The following is a 23,625-nucleotide window of genomic DNA, read 5'->3' as shown; positions in this document are numbered from 1 at the left end:
TGTGCCATGAATTATGGAGGCAGGTAGGAGCATCGCCTTGGCCCTGTGCCACCCGCACCCTCCCCTGCCTCCTCCTTCCCCCCTTGGGTGGGTGCCAGCGGGTGGGATGGGTGGGACGGCTCCGGTTTCTGCCAAGTCACGGTGGGATGAGGGGACCTTTGGAACCTGCGCATCACGTGGGCGCCGGGCAGCCCTTAAGGTGCGCCGACGGGCGCGCGGGGAAGGCAGACACGCGCGCCCGCAGCCATGACCGTCCCCATCGCCAAGTCCTTCTACGACCTGAGTGCCACCTCCTTGCAGGGGGAGAAGGTGGACTTCAACGTCTTCCGGGGCCGCGTGGTCCTCATCGAGAACGTGGCGTCCCTCTGAGGCACCACGGTGCGGGACTACACCCAGCTCAACCAGCTACAAGCCCGCTATCCCCGGCGGCTGGTCGTGCTGGGCTTCCCCTGCAACCAATTTGGCTACCAGGTAAGTTGCCAGGGGCCACCGCGGTGCCTGGCACTGGGTGCAAGTAGGGGGGAAACAGGCGGCACGGCCCCGGCTTTCTCCTTCCCCGCCACAGGAGAACGGCAGCAACGAGGAGATCCTCAACAGCCTGAAGTACGTGCGGCCGGGGGGCGGCTTCGAGCCCAACTTCACCCTCTTCCAAAAGTGCCAGGTGAACGGGCAGGACACCCACCCCGTCTTCGCCTACCTGAAGGCTCACCTGCCCGCGCCGGCCGACGAGGCGGCGCACCTGATGGCCGAACCCCGCTTCGTCACCTGGAGCCCAGTACAGCGCTCCGACATCTCCTGGAACTTCGAGAAATTCCTGGTGGGTCCCGAAGGGGAACCTTTCCGTCGCTACAGCCCCCGCATGCCCACCATCCAGCTGGAGCCCGACATCCAGCGTCTCCTCAAGCTGGCCAAGTAGGGCCGGCTCCGGCGTCCCCGCCGGCTGCAGCCCCGCGGGACGGCCCCAGCTCTCCGCCGGGTGACAGTCCCCTCCGAAACTGCCACGGGGAGGGGGCTCGATGGGGGCAGAGGGCCGGGGCCAGCGGGGCAGCGCGGGCCGGCGGCAATAAATGAGCCGGAGGGAGCGTAACCCGCGTCCGCGTGGTTTGTGGGAAGCTGCCGGGGATGAGCACCAGCGCTGCCGGGAAGAAGCAGCCCCAGGTGCCGGATCCAGGAAACGGCAGTGCAAGGGATGGAGCGGTGCCAGGCCGGCAGCGCCGAGCTCCCCGCGGCACCCAAGAGCAGCACCCCACCCCAAGGGAGGGATTTTTGGCAGCCATGGCTCGCCCAGCTCCTTCCCGCCCCGGGGAATACGCAGCCCCCGGCAGGGCAGGGCTGGGTCACGCACCCCGGGGAAACGGGGCCCGAGCGGGGTGTGGTGACCCCACACGAGCTCCACGCAGGCACCCCGGGGAAATGGGGCCCGAGCGGGGTGTGGTGACCCCACACGAGCTCCACGCAGCCCCCGGGGGGGAGCAAAAATAATGAAGTCGCTTCTCAGCAGGGTTTGGGAGAGCGCTGGTGAGCAGAGCGGGCTCTGGGAGATGGGGAAGGGCCAGTGGGAGGAATCCCACAGGATCCCAGGAAGGAAAAGCCCCCCCCATCCCTGCATTGGGCCCCAGCACCCTTCACCAGCTACGGGGAGCCCAGGGGGGTGCAGCGAACCCCCAAAACGCTCCCGCCTGCACCACCGAGCTGGAACACATCGCATTTATTGCCCCCACACACGTGGGATCCTGAGGCAGGATGGGGAGGGTGGACTTTTGGACCCCCTTTGGGGGTTCTTCAGCACAAGGGGGGCTCAGGCCGTGGTGCTCCACCCATCCCCGCAGCCGGGGTCGGAGCCGCAGGGCAGCGGACACGGCTGAGCTGCCGCCGGGCGCGTGGGAGCATCTGGCGTCGGGCGTCTGCCATATCCAGGCTGGAAGTTTGGAAAAAGGGACTTGTGCCGGGACACAAACCGGCTTCAGAAGAGCGGGGTCATCTGGCGGGGATCATCAGGGAGGATGCTGATGGAGTCCTCGGCGCGGCCGCACAGCAGGCACAGCATGGTGTACTCCTGCGGTGGGACAGGAGGGAGAGGAGCTGCCGCGGCCCCGTTCTCCCGCAGGGAAACCCGAGCCGGAGCCAGCACCCGATCCTCGATTGCAATCAGACCTGGGGGGATCTCATTTCATCTCCACCGGCTCCCCTGAGCCCATTTTCCAGCATTTAGCTGCTGAATCGGCAACATGCCAGGCAGGAGGGCTGGGAGAGCTGCAGGGCCCTCCGCCACGCAGCCACGTCTTGCTGCTCTGGGCCACGCATGTCACTGACATTCCCACACAGGGGCTGCATGGGAGGCGAGAGGTGAGCTCGGCTGCCCCCCACGAAGCAGGGACTAATGCCAGGGGGCTTCAGGTAGCCCCAAGCACAGGGATGCGGCTCTGAAACCTTCGAGGCTGGCACCACAGCTCGCCTCCAAAGCCGCCTGGCTCCCTCCTGCGGCTGCCGGGGCAGGAGGGAACCAGCAGGGCTGGGAGGATCTGGAAACCCGGAGGCAGAGGAACGGCTCGGGGCTCAGCTTTAGGACGGCTCCGGAGCCGGAGAGGGGCTGCAGGGGGAGAAGCCGCCCCCCTGGGCGCACCTGGTAGTCGTCCACCACGCTGAAGGTGTACTCGTGGCGCGCGATCAGGTGGTGGCAGTTCTTGCACAGGTCTGCGGAGGAGAGAGGACGGCGGGTTAAGGGGCTGCAGGGACACGGGGTACCTGGGGTACCCCCCACCTACAACCCCCCTAGTCCCTTGGGGAGAAGCCCCCTCCCTCCGTGCCTGCCCCCAGGGTGGGTCCCAGCGCACCAAACCCCCCGAATTCCGCCTCCCCCCCCCAGCACCAAACCCCCCTGCACCTCCCTGATACCCCCCACCCCTCCCCAAACCTTGAGACACCCCCCCCCCCCCCGGGCATCAGCTCCCCAGCCCCGGCCCCCCCCCAAGCACCCCCCCCACGTTAACCCTCTCTCAGGCCTCCGCCCACCACGGCCCCCCCAAAGCATCACCCCCCCGAGGATCGGGCCCCCCAAATTAACCCTCCCTCAGGCCCCCCCCCCGCCCCAACCTCCCCCAAAGCATCACCCACCCCCCAGGATCGGGCCCCCAATCCCCCCCCCCCCCCAAATTAACCCTGCCTCAGGCCTCCCCCCCCGGCCCCCCCCCCAAAGCATCACACACCCCCAGGATCGGGCCCCTCAACCCCCCCCCCAAATTAACGCTCCCTCAGGCCTCCTCTCCCCCTCCCAAGCATCACCCCCCCCCCAGGATCGGGCCCCCCCTTAACCCTCCCTCAGGCCTCCCCCGCCCCAGCCCCAGGCCACCACCGCCCCCCCCAGCCCTCAGCCCCCCCCCCCCCCCCGGTGTCCCGGTCCCGGCGCACGGTCGTAGGTGACGATCTCCTCCCCGCCGTGCAGGCCGGCGGCGCGGTTGCTGAGCAGCACGAAGTCCCGGCGGCCGCACTGCGCGCACCCCACGAAATTAAGGAGGAAAGAGCCGCCTTCCAGGCAGGTGGTGCCCTAGGGAGGGGGCGGCACACGGCTGGTACCGGGGCTGGCACCGGGAGCGGCCCTGGGCCCGGCCCCGCCCGGCGCGGCCTACCCGCTCCGGGTACTCGGTGCCCACGCAGCCCCCGCACATCCCGCCGCCGCTCGCCAGATCTCGCGAGATTTCCGATGTGGGGTTTAGCATTGGGGGCGTGGTGTATATGTTACCCCGCCTTGTGGGCGTGGCTTGGTCGCTGGGCTATATATGAGAGGAGGGCGTGGGCGTGGAGTTCGGGAGGCCCCGCCCCCGGGCAGCGTTAAGGGGAAGCGGGGCCGGGCCAGGGCCCCTCACCGGAGCCCCGGGGCGAGGCGGGGTGGCCGGGGCAGCGGCTCGGAGCTGGTCCCCGCAGCCCCCTGCGGGCTGAAGCCCAGCGGCTGGGCAGCCAGCGCCGGGTTGGGGAGGTCCTCGGGCCGGCTGGGAGCACCCTGGGCTGGATAGGGGCAAGCAGGGCTAACTGGGGGGGTGCCTGGGCTAGCTGGGGGTCTCCTGAGCCGGTGGGGGTCTCCTGACAGTATCTGTGGAGTGCCTGCGACTAGCTGGGGGGTGCTCGGGACTAGCTGGGGGACACCCAAGGCTAGCTGCGGGGTGCTCGGGACTAGCTGGGGGACACTGAGGATTAGCCAGGAGTGCCTGGGGCTAGCCAGGGGTACTCGGGGAGAGCTGGGGGACCCCCGGGGCTAAGTGGGCGGGTGCCTGGGACTAGCTGGGGAGCACCTGGGGCTAGCTGTGCAGGTGCCTGGGACTAGCTGGGGGGCACCTGGGGCTAGCTAGGCGAGTGCGTGGGACTAGCTGGGGGACACCCAGGGCTAGCTGGGGGGTGCTCGGGACTAGCTGGGGAACACTGAGGGTTAGCCAGGAGTGCCTGGGGCTAGCCAGGGGTACTCGGGGAGAGCTGGGGGACTCCCGGGGCTAAGTGGGCGGGTGCCTGGGACTAGCTGGGGAGCACCTGGGGCTAGCTGTGCAGGTGCCTGGGACTAGCTGGGGAGCACCTGGGGCTAGCTAGGCGAGTGCGTGGGACTAGCTGGGGAACACCCAGGACTAGTTGGAGGGGTGCGTGGGACTACCTGGGGGACACCCAGGGCTAGCTGGGTGGGTGCCTGAGACTAACTGGGGGGTGTGTGGGACTAGCTGGGGACACCCAGGGCTAGCCGGGAATGCTTGGGGCTAGCCAGGGCTACTTGGGGAGAGCTGGGCTAGCTGGGGGCCGGTTGGAGGCTGGCTGGGGGACTCGCGGGGGGTGCAGCGGGGCCACCCCGAATTACCGGGGGGCTCTCTGGGGTTGCAGCGGGGCCACCCCGAATTACCGGGGGGCTCGCCGGGGGTGCAGCGGGGCCGGCCGAGGAGCCCCGCCCGTACCGGCGGGCCGCTGCGCCGCCCGGTGCCGGTGGCGGCGGCGGCCGGGGGGGGCCGCTGTGCTGCATTGCGGGGCGGGCGGCCCGTCCCCGCCCGCCTCCGCCCGGCCCTCCCGGGGGGAGCGGGGCTATCGGGGCCGGGCAGCGCCGCTGGCCCCGGGCAGGAATGTCCCTGCGCGCCCAGATAATGTTATTTATATCGCGGTACAGGGCGGCTCCGGTCCCCCCGCCCCGCTCCGGTCCCGGCTCCGGCCCCGGGCCCGCCGCCGTTCGTCCGCCCGCCGCCGCCCCGCGCAGGTGAGAGCCGCACCGGGGACCGGGATGCGCCGCCTCCGGGGAGGGGGAACGGGGCGGGGGGGGGGGAGGCACCGGGAGGCGCCGCTCCCCGGGGACGGCGGGGTTGGGGGACGGGGGGGCAGCGGGCACGGTCCCGGGGGGCTGCGGCGGGGACGGAGCAAAGTTTGGCGGGGGTGCGGGGAGCCCTCCCGGGGGGGCTCAGCACCCCTTTTCCCGGGGGGGGTCCCCAAGTCACCCCGTGTCCCCCGGGGGTGCTCTCCCCAGCGGCTGCCGGGAAGGACGGAGCGGGCGAGCGGCGGTGACTTTCGGGGACACCCTGGGGACGCTTTCCCCCGGGGTGCCGACACCGAGCGGGGTCCCCTCACCGGCCCCGGCACCGCCGGTGGGACGCGGTGAGCAAGCCGGCTCCGGAGGTGACGTGCAGTGGGTCTCGGTGGGGCGCATCGCCCAGCCCGCTTCAACCACCGTTTTTTAGCAACTGGGGAAACTGGAGTTACTGGGAAGTTTCCCGGCTGCCGTGCCCTTGGCCCACCTCGTCCCAGCGCAGCGGCGGGAGGATGCTCACAGGCGGGTGTTGGGACGGGGGAGCTCCTGCCCGCACCCCAATAATCTGGGGGCCACCCAGGGCTGATTTCCCGGCTCCCCTTTCAGGGCAGCTTTTGCCTTTGCAAATCCCCAGCTCCCGGAGTCAGGGGATCACGGTGCCCTTCGCTCCACTGGGTTAAGTCACCGAGGAGCGTTTGAGGGGGTGGCAGGCGAAGGAGACCCCTGCAAGCCCAGTGGGTGCTGCCACGGCCCCCCGAGGGGTATTTTGCAGCTATCGGGTGTTTTTAGGGCCCTGGCTGGTGATTTTGGGGTAGGCGAGGAAGGGCAGGGGGGCAGCTCCTAAGAAGGGAGAGGGCTCGGCCCGCGCCGTGCGCAGGGGAGGCCTATTTATAGCCAAAAATGTCTGTGGAGTGTCAGCACGTGTGCGTGTCGCCGCTCGGTGCGCTGGCGGGTTAGGTGACATGGGACAGTCCTGGCACGGCCGGCATCCGCACCGACTCCAGCCCTGGGGAAACCCAAACCTTCGCGAGCCGCAGCCGGAGCAGGGCATCGCCGGCCGGAGGAGCTGTGCCGTGCCGGGCCCAACGACCCCGTGCTGTGCCGAGCGGCCGTGCTGAGCGGCCGTGCCGAGCGGGGCCATCTGCTCCCGGTCCTGGCTGTGTGCCTGGGAGGCAGGCGGCTGGCGGGGGGCTGCGGGGATGCCCCCCGGCTCCTGCCCCTTCCCAATGGGGCCGGCCGCACCGGGAGCGTGGCTGACCGCTGGTTTGGTGGAGATGCAAAATAAAAGCATTAATTGGTGAAGCGAAGCAGCCGGGGCGATGCCGGGCAGCGGGCGCCCCAGGGACCCAGTAGGCTGCGGGCGGAGGTGATGGGGCAGCTATTTTGGGGTGTTTTGGGGGACCCCGATGAGCTCCCGTGCACCGGCAGCTGGTGTTTCGGCACCACACTGCGTTGGTGAGGGCTGAGCTGGGGAAGGGGCTCGAGGGTGCCGCGGGTGGCAGATGCCAAACCGCTGCCCCGGCCGCCCTCGGGGTGCAGGGGGGACGTCACCCAGGCCCGACGGGGGGACCTTGGCAGCGGCACGGTGCCAGCCCCTCACCGGGAAGTGCTGATTCACGGCGCCGAGCCGCCGGCCGGGGAAGGCGACGCTGCCCTGGCCCCGGCTGCAGGATGCTCGCGGCGGGGCTGGCACACCGGCACTCCCGGCTTTCCTCCCGCCGAGCAGGCAGAATGACAGTCCCCAGGCAGTGGGTGCCGGCGGTGGCGTGGCTCTGCCAGACAGGGCTGTTTGGAAGGCACTGGTGCAGCAGAGGGAGATTTAAAGGGTCAGCGAGCGCCCGCGCTCGAAATGCACGCTGGCGGCTCCCTTCGGCGCGATCTCCTCCTCCTCCTCCTCCTCCTCGGATGCTCGCGGCCATGGCCCCGCTGTTGTTGGGGTGGTGTGGGGGAGGCCCAGCCAGGACCGAGGTCTCCTGCTGGGATGGCAGCGCCGGGCTGCGGCATGCCGCAGAGACCCGACACAACTCGGCGCGCCCAGGCAGACCGGCTGCAGTTCCTGCCGTGTTGGGGTGGAGATCCCCAAATTTGGGCTTCCCCAGGGGTTTTCTGCTGTAGGACAGGAGAGCGAGCCCAGGAGGGCTGCGGGCCCCGCTCTTGCACGCTCCTGCGTGCTCCCACGTGCACTTACATGGCCTTGCACGCTCTCGTGTGCCTTCTTGCATGTGCTCGCATGTCCTTGCTTGCACATGCACGCTCCTGCATGTCCTTGCTCGCACGTGCATGCTCTGGCACGCTTCTACATGTCCTTGCCCACACACGCATGCTCTAGCATGCTTTTACATGTCCTTACTCACACATGCATGCTTTTGCACGCTCCTGCATGTCCTTGCATGCTCTGGTACGCTCCTGCACGTCCTTACTCACATGTGCATGCTCTGGCATGCTCCTGCATGTCCTTGCCCACACATGCATGCTCTAGCACGCTTCTACATGTCCTTGCTCACATGTGCATGCTCTGGCATGCTCCTTCATGTCCTTGCACGCTCTTGCGAGCAAGCCAGCTCCCCAGCCAAGGCCCTGCCTGCGTGGCCGCGATTAGGGTGCGGAGATGGGGCCCACCCCAGCCCTGCTGGCCCCGATAAAGCCTCTCCTGCCCGCTGGCTGCCTGGGGGTCCCTGGGGAGCGGGTGGCCGTGGGCTGTCACCGCTCATGGGGACACCAGGGGTTTGGGGGTGCCCAGGGTTTCCTCTGCCTGCGCTGTGCACCCGCAGCCGGGGGCTCCCAGTGGCTCCGGGGTGCTGATGGGGGTCCCGGCCGGGGGTGCTGGCCATGGGCAGCCCCAGCCCGGCTCCCTGCACCCCTCGGGGGCCCCAGCAGCCTCCTCCCACCCGGCCCGGCCACCGACAGCTGCTCGCAGGCATTTTTAGATACCGGCCATGTCCTATCTGTGTCTCAAATGTCCCCGGGGGCGGGTGGCCCCCCCCGCTGGCAGCTGTCACCCGCTTTCTGCCACCGGTGCCGGCGAAGCCCCTCTGCGGCGCAGGCATCGGGGTGGGTGTGAGCAGCGCCCACTGCCCCTGGAGGCACCCAGGGTTGGGGGGACATCGCTGGGGACCTGGCCTGGCCAGCCAGAGGTGCTGGGTGGGCAGGCAGGACCCGGGTCGGGAAGCACCGCCATAAGTAGCCGTTGGCACGGCTCGGCACAGGGGTCCATGCCGGCAGGGTGTGCAGCACCCAGGTGCCCCCCAACACCTGGGTGGGGGCGAGGCTAAATCCCTCTGAGCGGCTTAACCAGCAGCTCTGAGCCGCAAATCCCCACGCACTGCAGGCACGGTGAGCTGCCGTGGCGATGCCGATGCCTATGGCCCCTGCTCTCCCCCAGGGGCCTGTTGCCGGTAGCCGACGGCCACCCGGCCGGGGGACGCCGGGACCATGACCTCGGCGAACGACTACGAGCAGCTGGAGCTGCAGCAGCAGTACAGCCGCGTCAACGTCCGCTGGGACGCCTCCGATGATGAGCTGGACAACGACAACAGCTCGGCCCGTCTCTTCGAGCGCTCCCGCATCAAAGCCCTGGCAGGTCGGGGACGAGTCTCAGGTCCCCTTGGTCCCCCCGGTTTGTCCCCACCACTGGTGCCACCGTGCCCACTCTCGTTGCAGATGAGCGGGAGGCCGTGCAGAAGAAAACCTTCACCAAGTGGGTGAATTCACACTTGGCTCGCGTCACCTGCCGCATCTCGGACCTCTACATGGACCTCCGGGACGGACGGGTGCTCATCAAGCTGCTGGAGGTGCTGTCGGGAGAGCTTCTGGTAGGACTCCCATCCAGCTGGGGACCCTGGGACCCATGCCGTGCCATGCCATGCCATGTCCCAAGACCTCTGGTGCTCCACCGAGGCTGTTGACCTTGGCGTTGGCCAAGGCTCCACCAGGGTTGGGGTGGCAGCGGCGGTGTCCCGGGGCAGGGGTGGGGGTGCCCGGTGTGGAGGGGAGGGTGCTGATCACTGTCGTGCCCCAGCCCAAGCCCACCAAGGGTCGGATGCGGATCCACTGCCTGGAGAACGTGGACAAGGCGCTGCAGTTCCTGAAGGAGCAGCGGGTGCACCTGGAGAACATGGGCTCCCACGACATCGTGGACGGCAACCACCGCCTCGTCCTCGGCCTCATCTGGACCATCATCCTCCGCTTCCAGGTGGGACAGGGTGGATGGGGGGCACCCTCAGCTCAGCACCCAATGGCTCGTTCCCGAGCGGGAGCCTTCCTCCGTGGATGTCCTCCCTCAACCCCGGGATGTCCTTCTGCCCCCAGATCCAGGACATCATCGTGCAGACGCAGGAGGGCCGGGAGACGCGCTCCGCCAGGGATGCACTGCTGCTCTGGTGCCAGATGAAGACAGCGGGGTAGGTGGTGGGACCCGCACCCCACGGTGCCAGGGTCCGGGGGTGCCCAGAGGGTGACGGTGACACCCTGTCCCCATCGCAGGTATCCCCACGTGAACGTCACCAACTTCACCTCGAGCTGGAAGGACGGGCTGGCTTTCAACGCCCTCATCCACAGGCACAGGTAGGCGGCACTGCAGCGGGCGCCGGGACGTGCCGGGGCGGCAGTGGCACCGGGGGATGTCCCGTGGCTGTGCCACCACCATCCTGCGCCCTCTGTCCCCAGGCCTGAGCTGGTTGACTTCCAAAACCTGACCAAATCCAACGCCCGGCACAACCTGGAGCATGCGTTCAGCGTGGCGGAGCGGCACCTGGGCATCACCCCGCTCCTCGACCCTGAAGGTGAGGCTGCTGCTGCCAGCCCTCCTGCCTCAGTTTCCCCATTGCACCCTGGGACGTGCCCAGGCCCCGTGGAGGGACCGAGAGGTTTCCACCCCGTGGAAGTGGGTCTGGGTTGGGAGCAAGGGCGGACCTCATGAGGCCGTGGTGGCCCATGGCCACGGGGGTGATGCCGGGGCGATGCCGAGGCTGGGTCAGGACTGACACGTCTCGCTCACTCTGGGCAGATGTGTTCACGGAGAACCCCGATGAGAAGTCCATCATCACCTACGTGGTGGCCTTCTACCACTACTTCTCCAAGATGAAGGTGCTGGAGGTGGAAGGCAGGCGTCTGGGCAAGGTAAGGGACAACGCTGGGGCAGGGGGATTCTGCCGGGGTGCTGGCACCCGGTGCTCACCGCCAGCCCCGCCACAGGTCATCGAGCACGCCAAGGAGACGGAGCGGATGATCGAGGGCTATGGGGGGCTGGCCTCCGACCTGCTCACCTGGATCGAGCAGACCATCGCCTTCCTCAACAGCCGCAGCTTCGCCAACTCGCTGGCCGGGGTGCAGCACCAGCTGCAAGCCTTCAGCACCTACCGCACCGTGGAGAAACCCCCCAAGTAAGCGTCCCCAAGCCCCTTGTACCCGCACAGTGGTGGTGAGCACCCATGGGTGCCCCTGGCTGAGCTCTCTCCGGGGCAGGTTTCAGGAGAAGGGCAATCTGGAGGTGCTGCTTTTCACCATCCAGTCGCGGATGCGAGCCAACAACCAGCGCGTCTACACCCCACACGAAGGACGCCTGGTCTCCGACATCAACCGGGTACGTGGCCCGTCCTGGCAGCCGTGCCATGTGCTGTGGGGACACATGGATCCCTGGGGGCTTTGCTCCCCAGGCTGTCCCAGGGCAGGTCGGGTCCATCGCCTGGGGCAAGCTGGGTCTATCCCAGGCTAGTTCAGGTCCTAGGGCAGGTTGGGTCCATCTCCTGGGGATGTTTAGGTCCATCTCAGGGCAAATTGGGTCTTTTCTAGAGCAAGTCAGGTCCATCTCCTGGGGACAGTTCGGGCCCATCCTGGGATGGGTCCTAGGGCAGGTTGGGTCCATCTCCCGTGGCAGTTTGGGTCTATATCCCAAGGCAATTTGAATCTATCCCAGGACACATCCTGAGGCAGGTCAGGTCCATCCCAGGGCAGGTTGGGTTCCTCCAGCCACTGTCCCCAACCCGTGGGACACGTCGGGATTCACCAGCAGAACACGACGCGGGTGGGTGGGGGGACATGGTTGTCACCCCCGTCCGCTGCCACCTTCCCCCAGGCTTGGGAGCAGCTGGAGAAAGCGGAGCATGAGCGGGAGCTGGCGCTGCGCACCGAGCTCATCCGGCAGGAGAAGCTGGAGCAGCTGGCGCGGCGCTTCGACCGCAAAGCGGCCATGCGGGAGGCCTGGCTGAGCGAGAACCAGCGCCTGGTGGCCCAGGTGAGACCGGGGACATCCACCCTGGGCACCTGGACGCCCCGCCGGAGCCTCACCGTGGGCTTTGTGCCGGGGCAGGACAACTTTGGCCAGGACCTGCCGGCAGTGGAGGCGGCCAAGAAGAAGCATGAGGCCATCGAGACGGACACGGCCGCCTACAAGGAGCGGGTGCAGGCCATCGAGGCGGTGGCGAAGGAGCTGGAGGTGGAGGGCTACCATGACATCCAGCGTATCAATGGGCGCAAGGACAACATCCTGCGGCTCTGGGAGCAGCTCCTGGAGCTGCTGGCCGCCCGGCGCCAGCGCCTGGAGATGAACCTCACCCTGCAGCACCTCTTCCAAGAGATGCTCCACAGCATCGACTGGATGGACGAGGTCAAGGTGAGCTGTGGGCATTGGGTGCAACCACGGGTGGGGTGCCCTGGTCCCACCGGGCAGGGTGTTGGTGGGACCCCCCTGGGGAGGCAGGTGAGATGCTGGGGTGCTGGTGGCGGCTTTTGGGTGGTGGTGGATGATGGCTGGGGCTCTCCTGCAGGTGCAGCTGGCATCGCCCGAATCCGGGAAGCACCTTCTGGAGGCGGAGGAGCTGCTGCAAACCCACCGGCTGCTGGAGGGTGACATGGCCCTGCAGGCAGAGAAGACACGGGCTGTCAGCGTCGCTGCTCTCCGCTTCGCCGACACCGAGGGTAGGTGCACCGGGATGCCCTGGGACCGTGGCACGGCCAGAGGAAGCTGGGATGCCCTGCTGATGGGCGCCCACCCCGCTCCCTGGCCAGGCTACCGTCCCTGCGACCCCAAAGTCATCCGGGACCGCGTGAGCCACCTGGAGCTGTGCCGGCGGGAGCTGCAGGTGCTGGCAGTCCGGAGGAGAGCCTTGCTGGAGCAGTCCCGGTCCCTCTGGACCTGCCTGTGGGAGCTGGACGAGGCAGAGGGCTGGATCAAGGAGCAGGAGCAGCTCTACTCCTCCCTGGACTTTGGGAAGGACCTGCCGAGCGTGCTGCTGCTCCAGCGCCGGCATGCCGCCTTCGAGGCCGAGCTGCGGAGCCGGGGCGGCCGGCTGGAGCGGGCGCTGGCGGCGGGCAAGGGGCTGGCGGCAGCGGGCCAGGCGGCCAGGCAGCTGCGGGAGCGGGGGGCTGCGGTGCGGGCGCTGTGGGCGCAGCTGGAGGAGCTGGCGGCTTTCCGCCAGCGTGGCTTGCGCGAGGCCGAGGACTTTTTCCAGTTTCAGGCAGAGGCGGAAGAGCTGGCGGAGGGGCTGCGAGATGCCCGCCGGCGGGCGGCCTCCGAGGAGCTGGGCCAGGACGAGTCCCGCACCCGCGCCTTGCTGCGGCAGCACCAGGAGCTGCTGGAGGAGATGGCGGCCGCCCGGGAACAGCTGGACGGGCTGGCCCGGCAAGCCGATGGCTTCCCCCCGGAGCTGCGGGCTGGCCCCGAGGCACAGAGCTGGCTAGTGTCCCTGCGGGAGCTGCATGCCGAGGTGGCCGCCCTGGCCGAGCAGCGGGGCCGCCAGCTGCAGGATGCCCTTGACCTCTACACTGTTTTTGGGGAGAGCGACGCCTGCCACCTCTGGATGGGGGCCAAGGAGACGTGGCTGGGGCAGCTGGAGGTCCCTCAGGCGTTGGAAGACCTGGACGTGGCACAGCACAGGTAGGGGCTCCCGTAGTGGCGGTGCTGCTGTGCTGTGTCCCGAGGTGCGGCCCGTTCTCAGCCCGGCCGTCCCTGCAGGCTGGACGGGCTGGAGCAGGAGATGGCCACCGTGGCTTCCCAGATTGCCGCCGTCAACCAGGCAGCCGATGGGCTGCTTGCAAGCAGGCACCCCCGCAGTCCCCAGGTCCGGCAGTGCCAGGAGCAGCTCAATGAGAGGTACGGTGGTGGGCGAAGCTGGGGTGAGTGGGTGATGCCAGGGTGGTTGTGCCGGTCCCCACCAGCTGCATCCTCTGCTGCTACCTGCCTCTGCCCCACAGGTGGGACCGGTTCAGGGAGCTGGTGTCGGAGCGTCGCCAGGCGGTGGGCTTGGCACTGCGCCTCCTCAACTACCGTCTGGAGTCCGAGGAGACCCGGCAATGGCTGCAGAGCAAAGCCCAGGCAGTCAAGGCCACCGCCGAGCTGGGCCGGGACCTGGCCGGCGTCCTGGCCACCCAACGCAAGCTCTATGGCATCGAGCGGGAGCTGGCGGTTGCCGAGGGCCGCCTGGCCACCCTGCGCTCCCAGGCTGAGCACCTGGCCAAGGAACGGCCCGAGGTGGCCGGGGAGGTGGCTGAGCGGCTGGCGGCGGCGGTAGCCGCCTGGGAGGAGCTGCAGGAGGCCCTGGGGGAGCGGGCAGCCTCCCTGGGGGAAGCCGGACAGCTTCAGCGCTTCTTGCAGGACCTGGATGACTTCCAGGCGTGGCTCTTCGGGGCTCAGAAAGCCGTGGCAGCTGCTGATGAGGTGCCGGCTTCTTTGGCCGAGGCGGAGGAGCTGCTGCAGCGGCACGAGGCTGCCCGGCAGGACGCGGCCGGGCACACGGCCGCCTTCACCGCCTTGGTGGAGGCGGGAGAACAGGTGGTGGGGGAGCAGACAGACCCCCAGTATGAGGCACTGCGGCAGCGCCTGCATGGCGTGGAAGCCGGCTGGGCCACCCTGGGCAGGATGGCAGAAGCCCGGCACCGCTTCCTAGCCCAGTGCCACGGCTTCCAGGAGTTCCTCCGTGATGCCAAGCAGGCGGAGATCCTCCTCACCAACCAGGTGGGTGCGCAAGGGGGGTTCCGGGGGAGTCCCTGGCTCACGGGCACCCCAAAGAGGCACTGACCCCCCGCCGTGCCCCCCAGGAGTACACACTGGCCCACCTGGAGCTGCCCGCCACGCTGGAAGGCTCGGCCGCCGCCCTGCGCCGCTTCCAGGACTTCCGTGCTGGCGTGGAGAGCAGCGCCGAGAAGGTCCCTGAGACAGTGGCTGGCGGCACCAAGCTGGTGGCCGAGGGGAACATCTTCGCCGAGAAGATTGCCGAGAAGTGCCAGACCCTCCAGGAGCGGTGAGTCTGGCGAGGGGCGGGCGGGTGGGCAGCGTGCGGGCAGCAGGGCTGACGCTGCCCGTCTCTGGTCGCCCTGCCAGGCACGGGGCTGTCAAGGCCAAAGTGGAGGAGGCGGCGGGTTTACTGCAGGACAACCACGAGCTGCAGACCTTCCTGCAGAGCTGCCGGGAGGTAGGGATGCGGCACGGCCGGTGGCGCCGGGGGGTCCCTGCCAGCCGAGCCCTGACACCTCTTGCCTGCAGCTCAATGCCTGGATGGAGGAGAAGATGCTGACGGCACAGGATGCCTCCTACGGCGAAGCCCGTGGCCTCCATGGCAAGTGGCAGAAGCACCAGGCGTTCATGGCTGAGCTGGCACCCAACCAGGGCTGGCTGGAGAAGATTGAGATGGTGGGTGCCAGCACCGGTGCCTGGAAGCCTCACTGCTCCCTGGCCGGGTGGGAGGTCGCCATGCCGGCGTGGAGCCGCGCTGCGGCGGCCACCAACCTCTTTGGTGTTGCTGGCAGGAAGGGAAGGAGCTGGCGAGCCGCAAGCCGCAGTACGGCGAGGTGGTGGCACGGCAGCTGGATGAGCTGCGGGAGCGATGGGACAGGCTGTGTGACGCCGCCAAGGAGAAAGGCCGGCAGCTGTTCGAGGCCAACCGCTCGACGCTGTACGCCCAGAGCTACGGGGAGCTGGAGCGCTGGCTGGGGCAGGCGGAGGAGGAGCTGCGTGCTGCCGAGCAGGCCAAGGACCTCACCGCCACCAACCTGCTGCTGAAGAAGCTGACGGTGGGTGGTGGCACTGCCAGCTGAGCGGCTGGGGTGGCGGAAGGGTGTTGGCTCCTCATCCTTTCCTTTGAGGTGTGCTGCCCCCTGTTTGGAGTGGGGGGTCTGAGGTGCTGGGTCATGTCCCCAAACGGGGCTGGCCGGTCCCCAGCTTGACTCTGCCCCCCGGCTCACACGGCTTTTCCCTGCCAGAGGCTGGAAGAGCAAGTAGGAGCGCGGATGAAGGAGCTGGAGGAGCTAGGGTGGCAGGGGCCATCCCCTGCTGGGGATGTGCCAGACGCTGACGGGCATGAGCAGAGGCTCCGGCGGCGATTCCTTGACCTGCTGGAGCCGCTGGAGAGGAGGAAGAAGGAGCTGGAGACCGCCAAGGCCATGTACCAGCTTGGGCGGGATCTGGAGGATGAGACGGTGAGCATCTTTGCCGTGGCAGGGTCTGGTGTGGCAGGGGCAGCCAGGGGTGCTGCACGGCGCTCAGCGGGTGCTCTTGCTTGCAGCTATGGGTGCAGGAGCGGCTGCCACTGGCAAGGTCGACGGAGCACGGCACCGACCTCCCGAGCGTGCAGCGCCTGGCCAAGAGGAACGAGGTGAGCCCAGGCGCAGTGGTGGCACCCACCGCCCCAGCCGGTCCCTTGGGGCCACCCATCCCATGGGTAAGCCCCGCCGTGACTGCCCGCCCTGCCGGCAGACGCTGCAGAAGGAGCTGGCGGGACATGCCCCCCGCCTGGCCGAGGTGCTGAGCCGGGGCGAGGCAGCGGCGAGCGGCGACGAGCTGAGCCCGGAGCTGGAGGCGCGGGTGCGGGAGCTGCAGGGGCTGTGGGAGACGCTGCAGGCGGAGGCGGCTGCCCGGCACCGGCGCCTGCGGGAGGCCGGCGAGGCACAGCAATACTACCTGGATGCTGGCGAGGCTGAGACCTGGGTCAGCGAGCAGGAGCTCTTCATGGGAGCTGAGGAGAAGCCGAAGGTGAGGGGTGGCTCCGTGTGGTGCCCCCGTGTCTTGGGGGGGCTCTGTGCCGTGCCGTGCTCTGCCATGCTGGGACAGCCTGTGTCAACCCAGGCCGTGCCATGCTGTGCTGTTGAACATTGGCCTGTCCCATGCTGCCTCATGCCCTTACACACCATCGTGTGCCATGCTGTGCCGTTACACGGCATCCATCCCGTGCTGTGCCATTACGTGCCATCCTATGGCATGTCACGCCATGCCATTACATGCCGTGTTATGCTGTGCTATAACACAGTGCCCATCCCATGCTATGTCATGCTGTGCCATTACATGCCGTGCCGTGCCGTTATATGCCATTATAGGTCATCCCATGCCATGCCTTGTCATTACATGGCACCTTGTGCCATTACGGGGCACCCTGTGCTATGCCATGCTTGGCCATTGCAATCCATCCCATGCTATGCCATCACATGCCATCCCATCCTGTGCCAAGCCATGCCGTGCCGTGCCATGCCCTGCTGAGCTCGCCATTGCTCCCCGCTGCACCGGACGGGGGCAGGACGCGCCCGCAGGGTGGGCGCTGGGGCTGGACCCCGGTCCCCGTCCCACAGCCGTGCTGCGTGCTGATGGGCGCTGGTGTCCGCCATGCCGCAGGACGAGGAGAGCGGCTTGCTGATGCTGAAGAGACACGTCCGGCAGCAGCGCTCCATTGAGGACTACGGCCAAACCATCAAGGAGCTGGCAGGGAGGGCTCAGCAGCTGCTCTCTGCTGGCCACCCTGAGGGGTAGGTGCCACTGCCGTGTGTCCCCTGTCCCTCGGGGCAGCCCCGTACCCTCAGCACCGGGGGGGGGTGGGTGGTTCGGCTGGAGCTCCGGTGGCGTCAGCTCCGGCAGCATTGCCCCGGCTGCGTCAGGGAGGTGGTGGCAGAGGGAGGTGGTGGCAGAGGGACGTGGGGAGCGCAGAGCGGGTCCCTCCCCCAAAAAACCCCTGGTTGGCAACACGGAGGGGTCGGGGGCATCTTTTCCCGGGTGAGAACTGGGGTGTCTGTGTGCCGGGGCCGCGCAGGGAGCAGATCATCCGGCTGCAGGGCCAGGTGGACAAGCACTACGCGGGGCTGAAGGAGGCGGCCGAGGAGCGCCGCCGGCGCCTGGAGAACATGTCCCACCTCTTCCAGCTGAAGCGGGAGGTGGAGGACCTGGAGCAGTGGATCGCCGAGCGCGACGTGGTCGCCTCCTCCCAGGAGATGGGGCAGGACCTGGACCACGTCACGGTGAGGGTGCCGGTGCCGGGGCAGGCGTGGCGGTGCTGGCGTGTGGTTTTGGGGGGGGGCAAACTCGACTCTTCTTCTCCCCCGTGCAGCTCCTGCGGGAGAAGTTTCGAGAGTTTGCGCGGGAGACGGGCAACGTGGGGCAGGAACGCGTGGACCGGGTGAACCTGACCATCGAGGACCTTATTGATGCGGGGCACACGGAGGCGGCCACCATGGCTGAGTGGAAGGACGGACTGAACGAGAGCTGGGCCGACCTCCTGGAGCTGATCGACACCCGCATGCAGCTCCTCGCCGCTTCCTACGACCTGCACAAATACTTCTACGATGGTGCTGAGCTGCTGGCCCTCATCGCCGCCCGGCGCCAGGAGCTGCCCCAGGACCTGGGCGAGGACGCCGGCACGGTGGAGGCTTTCCACCGCATGCACAGCGCCTTTGAACGCGACCTCCAGCTGCTGGAGACGCAGGTGAGGCTGCACCCCGGAGCCGGCAGGGATGCTCAGCGCTGTTGCCGCCGGCGCTCGGCATCCCCCACGCTCTCTGGCTCTGCAGGTGCAGCAGTTTCGGGAGACAGCAGCACGCCTGCAGACCGCCTACGCCGGGGAGAAGGCAGCCGGCATCCAGGAACAGGAGCAGGAGGTGGCACGGGCCCTGCGGGCACTGCTGGAGGCGTGCAGCGGGCGCCGGGCCCGGCTGGTGGACACAGCCGACAAGCATCGCTTCTTCGGCATGGCGCGGGACCTGCTCTCCTGGATGGAGAGCACCGTCCGGCAGATCGAGACGCAGGAGAAACCCAGGTATGGCTGTGCCTGGCAGGCACCGGGCGGTGTTTGCCGGGACCCAGCACCGATGCCACTGCTGATGCTGGCACCTCTCTGTCTCCAGGGATGTCTCCTCGGTGGAGCTGCTCATGAAGTACCACCAGGGCATCAGGGCCGAGGTGGACGCCCGGGGCAAGAGCTTCGCCACCTGCATCGAGCTGGGCAAGAAGCTGCTGCAGCGCAAGCACCAGGACTCGCCCGAGGTGAGGGCAGCCGGAGCCGGGGCGCGGCGCGGCGGGGACGGTGCCACCGGGGTCACCGTGTGACGATGTCCCCTTGCAGATCAAGGCGAAGCTGATGGAGCTGGTGGAGAAGAGGAAGGCCATGATGGAGACGTGGGAGCAGCGCTGGGACCGGCTACGGCTGCGTGAGTGGTCTGGCGGTGCTGGAGGGGACCGCGGCTCGGCTGGGGGGTGGTGGCGGCAGGGCGCTGAGCGCTGCCCGTCCCTGCCCGCAGTGCTGGAGGTGTGCCAGTTCTCCCGGGATGCCTCGGTGGCCGAGTCGTGGCTCATGGCGCAGGAGCCCTACCTGGCCAGCAGCGACTACGGGCAGACGGTGGACGCGGTGGAGAAGCTGCTCAAGCGGCACGAGGCTTTCGAGAAGTCCTCGGCCACCTGGGAGGAGCGCATCGCTGCCCTGAGGAAGCTGACGACGGTGAGGAAGGCTCAGGATGGGGCACAGCCGGTCCTGGCTCGCCTCTGCCTGCCCTGCCTCAGTTTTCCCACCCCATGTTCCTGGCAGCCCCTAATGCCTTCGCCCCTTTCCCCGGCAGCTGGAGCTCCTGGGCGGGCGGACGCTACGTGAGGGGCTGGCGCGGGATGGGGTGATGCACACCGAGGCTCCTGACTACCGCCTGGATCTGGACGGGGAGCTGGAGGCCGGGTAAGAGATGCTGGTGCCGTCCCCAGGCAGCTGCGGCAGCATCTTGGGCAGAGGCAGCCTGTGGCACCCGGCCAGCTCCTGGGCATCGTTTCCAGCATCCCTCTTCTCAAAGCATTAAGGGTTTTTTTAGCAATTTGCCCTTTGGGAGCAGTAAATCAACGCAGGTGAAGAGCAGCGGTGAAGGTCGAGCCCCGCCGTGCTGGGGTTTTATCCCTTGTCAGGGACAGGAGAGCGGCAGCCAGGCCCAGGTCCCTGCGGGACTGTGGCTGTGTTTTCCCAGCAAGCTGGCTGGGACGGGGATTTTGGGGGTGCCACGCTCTGCTGGGGATGCTGAGCAGGCTGCCTCCCTGCTGCAGGTCCGAGGAGGAAGAAGAGGAGCAGAAGAGGAAGGGCGCGAGCCCACGGGACGCCTCTCCGCCCGCCACCGATGGACCAGAGCTGGTCAGTTCTCGAGTTTAGCTTTCTCCTTCCCCGGCAGCAAAAAAGGTCTCCCCGCATGTCCCACAGGCTCCTGGCAGACCCCGTGACCGTGGCATGGCGACGGCTCCCCGCACCCCCAACCCTTGCCTTGTTCCTTGCCTTGAGTTGAATAAATGCTAAATGACCCCAAAAAGGCCGGGCAAGCACGCGGGTGCTGCACCTTCCCCTTCACCCCTTCGCGGCTCGGAGCACCCCTGCTTCCCCGTGAGCAGGCTCGGGCCAGCTGGCAGAGGCTGACACCCATGGGTGCCTGGGTGTCTGGGATGGGGGCAGCAGCCGGAGCTGGAGCGTCTGCCCTGGGGCAGGCAGATCCCGGCCACCACCCTCTGCTGTCGGCGAGGCAGCGTGTGTTCCGGGAGAAACCCACGGGGACACCGCACGGCCCCGGCCACGTGGCACCCGGCTTTCCAAGCACCCAGCCCTGGGAGCGGGGCTGGCTCTGACCCGGGACAGAGCGGACGTCGGGCAGAGCTGCCCACGGACACACAGCCACGGCGCTCCTGGCTGACCCCACAGCACGTGGCCCTTGGGGCGTCATCATCCCTTGGGCGTCGTCACCCCATGGGGATATCACCCCAGGGGGCATCGTCACCCCAAGAGACATCGTCACCCCAAGGGGCATCATCACCCCAAAAGACATCATCACTGTACGGGGCATCGTCACCCTGCAAGACGTTGTCACCCCATGGGGCATCGTCACCCCACGAGGCATCATTACCCCACACAGCATCATCACCCTGTGAGGCATCGTCACCCCACAGGGCATTGCCACCCTCAGGGCATCGTCACCCCATGTGCCAGCCACCTTGTGCTCGCTGCCAACCTGTGCTCCTCCTGCCTGCTCTGCCTGCTCGGGGACGGGATTGCTTTCTGCTTGCTCTGCCTGCTTGGGGACATGGGCATCTTCTGGCTCCTTGGGGACAAGATCACTTTTGCCTGCCTGGGGACAGGATCCCTGAGTACCTACTTGGGGACAAGATCATTTCTGCCTGCTTGAGGACACGGGCATCTTCTGGCTCCTCGGGGACAGGGTCTCCCTCTGCCTGCTTGGGGACACGGCCACTTTCGCCTGCTTGGGGATAGGAGCCTCCTCTGTTCGCTTGGGGACAAGACTGCTCGGGGACACAATCCTTCTCTGCCTGCCTGCTTGGGGACATGGTCACCTCCCGGCTGCCAGGGACAGTGTCCCTCCTCCTGTCCCTCTCAGTGGGACACACCGCAGGACCTCCACCTGCTCCCTATGGTGCTGGGGCCGTCCCTGGGTGCAGGAGGAGGGGACAGGCACCCCAGGATCACCGAGCCCCTCCCGTGGCACCCAGCTCTGGCCCTGGTCAGGCATCCCACTCGCCGGGCACCACGGCCCCAAAACAGACCCCGTCTGCCTGCTGGCATCCCCCACTGTCCCCAAGCCCCCTCAGCAGGGGACAACGCCGGGGTGGCTCCCAGGAGTGCCTGCCTGGCTCAGCTCAACATCGTTACCCCAAATCTGGAGGGCCCTGGCACCGCGCTGAGCCCAAGGTGCAGGTCCCAGGGCTGCACTGTGTCCCAGCCGCTCACTGGGGTCCTCCCAGTAGCCACCAGCTCCTGCATACCCGAGCTGGTGGGGTCACTGGCACCCAGAGCTGGGGGTGACCCACCCCTGGCTGGCGCCCACCATCAGGCCACTGGCCTGGGGACTGTGAGCCCCCGCTGGGGCCAGGGACCCATGTGCAGGGTGCCACCGTAGGAGGGGACGGGACCTCAGGATGTGGCTTTTGGTGGCAGGCGGTGACACCGTGGTATAACAGGGCTGTTGCTTTGCGGCAGCTGGCACAGACGACGGGTGATGAGGAGCCGCCGTCACCGAGCCCACGGCTGCCACGGGAGGAGCCGGAGGAGCCGGCCACGCTGCCGGCCCGCACCTGCAGCGTCCAGCTGGAGGGCTACCTCGGCCGCAAGCACGACCTGGAGGCGGCCACCAAACGGGCATCCAACCGGTAGGCGCGGCGGCGGTGGCAGCAGCGGGCGGTGCGGGCGTGCGCCGAGCTGACGGGACGGTGTGGCGGCAGGTCGTGGAGCACGCGGTACTGCGTGCTGCGGGGCGGCCAGCTCGCCTTCTTCAAGGATGCCAAGAGCCGGGCGCTGGGGCTGCCCTGCCATGGCGAGGAGCCCCTGGGGCTGCGGGACGCCCTCTGCGAGGTGGCCGCTGGCTACAAGAAGAAGAAGCACGTCTTCAAACTCAGGTGAGGCTCTGGCGTGGCACGGGGTGGCAGGGTATGGGGCGGCACACACCTCACCGGCACCCGCGTTCTGTCCCCAGGCTCAGCAATGGCAGCGAGTGGCTCTTCCATGGCAAGGATGAGGTGAGGGGCGTCCCGGGGAGACATGGGGTGGCCGGCGGTGTGAGGGGGACATGGCGGGGCTGGAGATGCCCAGGGGACAGAGGGGACCGGTGCCCAGGGGATGCATGGTGGCCGGTGGTGCCCAGAGGGACAGAGGGTGGCTGGTGGTTCCCAGGGGACACGGGGGACCAGTGGTGCCCAGGGGACACAGGGGTGGCTACAGACGTCCGGGGGGACAGAGGGTGGCCGGTGGGACACAGGGGACACCAGCAGCACCCAGGGGACATGGGGGTGGCCAGAGATGCCCAGGGGATACAAGGGGGGACCAGTAGTGCCTGGGGGACATGCAGGGTGACCTGTAGTGCCTAGTGGCACACAGGGTGGCTGGCACTGCCTGCGGGGCCATCAGGACGTGGTGGGCGGCTGGTGGTGGCCAGGGGGACATGGGTGGCTGGGGAAGACGTGGGGCAGCTGGCGTCACCCAGGGGAGACAGGGGGTGGCCGGGAAGGTGATGGGGGGCCAGGGGAGCCCCCCCCCCGAGCCCATGGCCGTGCCCGCAGGAGGAGCTGCAGGCCTGGCTGCAGGGGCTGAGCACAGCAATAACCGAGTGCCGGAGCAGCCGGGGGAAGGCGCAGAGCCTGCCCCTGCCCCTGCCCCCCGCCCCGGCGCCCCCCGAGCCTCCCCTACCCCGCAAGGACAAGGAGAAACGGTTCAGCTTCTTCCCAAAAAAGAAATAACTCCCTTGCCGGGGGGACCCGTCACGCCGGCGGTGCCCGCGGCCACGTGTGCATAGGGACCTGCGTGTGCGCGTACCCACACGTACAGCCGGGTCGATGGGGGCAGCTGCCGGGCTTCACGCGTGTGCGGGAGCCGCGCAGCCCCCGTCCGGGCAGGCGGAGACGCACCTCTCACCTCTGCGAGTGCACGCGTGGGCTCACGTCTGTGTATACATATAGCGGCACATACACGAGCGTGCACGCCCCGTGTGCGTTCAACACATGCCTGCGTGCACATGTATATATATTTGTATTTATATATATACATACGTTTCCATGCTTAAGGGTATGCACACACCTACATGGGTGAACACAGATGCATACGTACGCGCCCTGTGTGCACACGCATGTGCGTAGGGGCGTACGTGCCCCACGTGCAGCAGCCCTGCGCACACGCGTGTCCCTGCCTGCACACGTGTGCGCACGCGTGTCCCCGCATGCAGGCGCACCCACCCCCTCTGCGTGCACGGCCACGGGTGTGCATGTCCCCCACGCGTGTGTGCCCCCCCCCAGCACCCACACAGGGGGGCTGCCGTGGGTGCCCCCCCCCCCAAGCCATAACCCACCCCCCCCAGTGCGTGGGTGCAGAGGGGGCAGCCCTGGCCCCCGTGGGCACCAACCAAAGAGCGTCGGCGCGTGGGCACGGGGGGCACCGCTCGCCACCGCCCCTTCTCCCGCACACCCTCCCCCCCCGTGCCCTCGCCGGGCCAGGGGGGGACCCCTTGCACCCCCTGGCCAAGCCGAGCCGCCCCGGGGGGAATGCGCGGGCGACCAGAGAGGAACTTTTGGTTCAGTTTGGGTTTTTTTTTTCTAATAAAGATGTGAAAGCGAGCCGGGCGCAGTGCTGGGCGCCGGGGGGGTGCGGGGT

At 68.1% G+C, this 23,625-nt stretch overlaps 3 protein-coding genes across 11 annotated transcripts; 2 read left to right on the top strand and 1 right to left on the bottom strand.

Moving 5' to 3' along the window:
- The first annotated feature begins 114 nt into the window (after positions 1-114).
- Positions 115-1,584, top strand: GPX2 (glutathione peroxidase 2). Its single transcript, XM_009473967.2, has 2 exons — positions 115-471; positions 566-1,584. Exons 1-2 carry the CDS (start codon positions 247-249, stop codon positions 914-916), a joined length of 576 nt encoding a protein of 191 aa, XP_009472242.2. The 5' UTR covers positions 115-246; the 3' UTR covers positions 917-1,584.
- Positions 1,585-1,693: 109 nt separating this feature from the next.
- Positions 1,694-3,723, bottom strand: CHURC1 (churchill domain containing 1). 2 transcript variants are annotated; one of them, XM_087741344.1, is made up of 4 exons: positions 3,627-3,723; positions 3,409-3,544; positions 2,624-2,694; positions 1,694-2,056 (listed from the first exon to the last, which is right to left on the bottom strand). In XM_087741344.1, exons 1-4 carry the CDS (start codon positions 3,714-3,716, stop codon positions 1,964-1,966), a joined length of 390 nt encoding a protein of 129 aa, XP_087597470.1. In that variant the 5' UTR covers positions 3,717-3,723; the 3' UTR covers positions 1,694-1,963. The 2 variants fall into 2 exon arrangements, with proteins under 2 accessions (XP_087597470.1, XP_087597460.1); XM_087741334.1 differs by having other exon boundaries at positions 1,694-2,694.
- Positions 3,724-3,841: 118 nt separating this feature from the next.
- Positions 3,842-23,588, top strand: SPTB (spectrin beta, erythrocytic). 8 transcript variants are annotated; one of them, XM_087740422.1, is made up of 36 exons: positions 3,842-4,012; positions 5,135-5,221; positions 8,649-8,846; positions 8,927-9,078; positions 9,285-9,458; positions 9,575-9,666; positions 9,749-9,829; positions 9,932-10,047; positions 10,272-10,384; positions 10,460-10,647; positions 10,730-10,847; positions 11,340-11,498; positions 11,574-11,876; positions 12,031-12,181; positions 12,272-13,139; positions 13,218-13,355; positions 13,457-14,216; positions 14,300-14,502; positions 14,583-14,673; positions 14,745-14,891; positions 15,008-15,271; positions 15,461-15,676; positions 15,763-15,852; positions 15,954-16,229; positions 16,863-16,993; positions 17,275-17,479; positions 17,569-17,943; positions 18,029-18,273; positions 18,362-18,500; positions 18,580-18,664; positions 18,755-18,951; positions 19,070-19,179; positions 19,536-19,620; positions 21,424-21,635; positions 21,708-21,881; positions 21,959-22,680. In XM_087740422.1, the coding sequence occupies exons 3-36, from the start codon at positions 8,699-8,701 to the stop codon at positions 22,347-22,349; spliced, it is 7,197 nt and encodes a 2,398-aa protein (XP_087596548.1). In that variant the 5' UTR covers positions 3,842-4,012; positions 5,135-5,221; positions 8,649-8,698; the 3' UTR covers positions 22,350-22,680. The 8 variants fall into 8 exon arrangements, with proteins under 8 accessions (XP_087596548.1, XP_087596581.1, XP_087596538.1 ...); XM_087740437.1 differs by lacking the exon at positions 3,842-4,012 and having other exon boundaries at positions 4,849-5,221; positions 21,959-22,001; positions 22,542-23,588; XM_087740446.1 differs by lacking the exon at positions 3,842-4,012 and having other exon boundaries at positions 4,850-5,221; positions 21,466-21,635; positions 21,959-22,001; positions 22,542-23,588.
- Positions 23,589-23,625: the final 37 nt, after the last annotated feature.

This window comes from Nipponia nippon, unplaced genomic scaffold (assembly GCF_047370975.1).
Source record: "Nipponia nippon isolate SJK-2023a ecotype South Korea unplaced genomic scaffold, ASM4737097v1 scaffold_10, whole genome shotgun sequence".
In the NCBI taxonomy this organism is placed as follows: domain Eukaryota; kingdom Metazoa; phylum Chordata; class Aves; order Pelecaniformes; family Threskiornithidae; genus Nipponia; species Nipponia nippon.
This window is presented reverse-complemented; position numbering and strand designations above follow the sequence as displayed.

What these genes read in the sequence shown, in the direction of transcription:
- CHURC1 (XM_087741334.1), bottom strand. Translation starts at nt 3,716, where the DNA reads ATGCTAAACCCCACATCGGAAATCTCGCGAGATCTGGCGAGCGGCGGC. An exon ending in GCACCGAGTACCCGGAGCGG is followed by an intron (nt 3,545 to 3,626) that starts GTAGGCCGCGCC and finishes CCCCCTCCCTAG; the next exon opens with GGCACCACCTGCCTGGAAGG. An exon ending in GGAGATCGTCACCTACGACC is followed by an intron (nt 2,695 to 3,408) that starts GTGCGCCGGGAC and finishes TCTCCTCCGCAG; the next exon opens with ACCTGTGCAAGAACTGCCAC.
- SPTB (XM_087740422.1), top strand. Translation starts at nt 8,699, where the DNA reads ATGACCTCGGCGAACGACTACGAGCAGCTGGAGCTGCAGCAGCAGTAC. An exon ending in CCACCGATGGACCAGAGCTG is followed by an intron (nt 19,621 to 21,423) that starts GTCAGTTCTCGA and finishes TTTTGGTGGCAG; the next exon opens with GCGGTGACACCGTGGTATAA. An exon ending in ACCAAACGGGCATCCAACCG is followed by an intron (nt 21,636 to 21,707) that starts GTAGGCGCGGCG and finishes GTGTGGCGGCAG; the next exon opens with GTCGTGGAGCACGCGGTACT.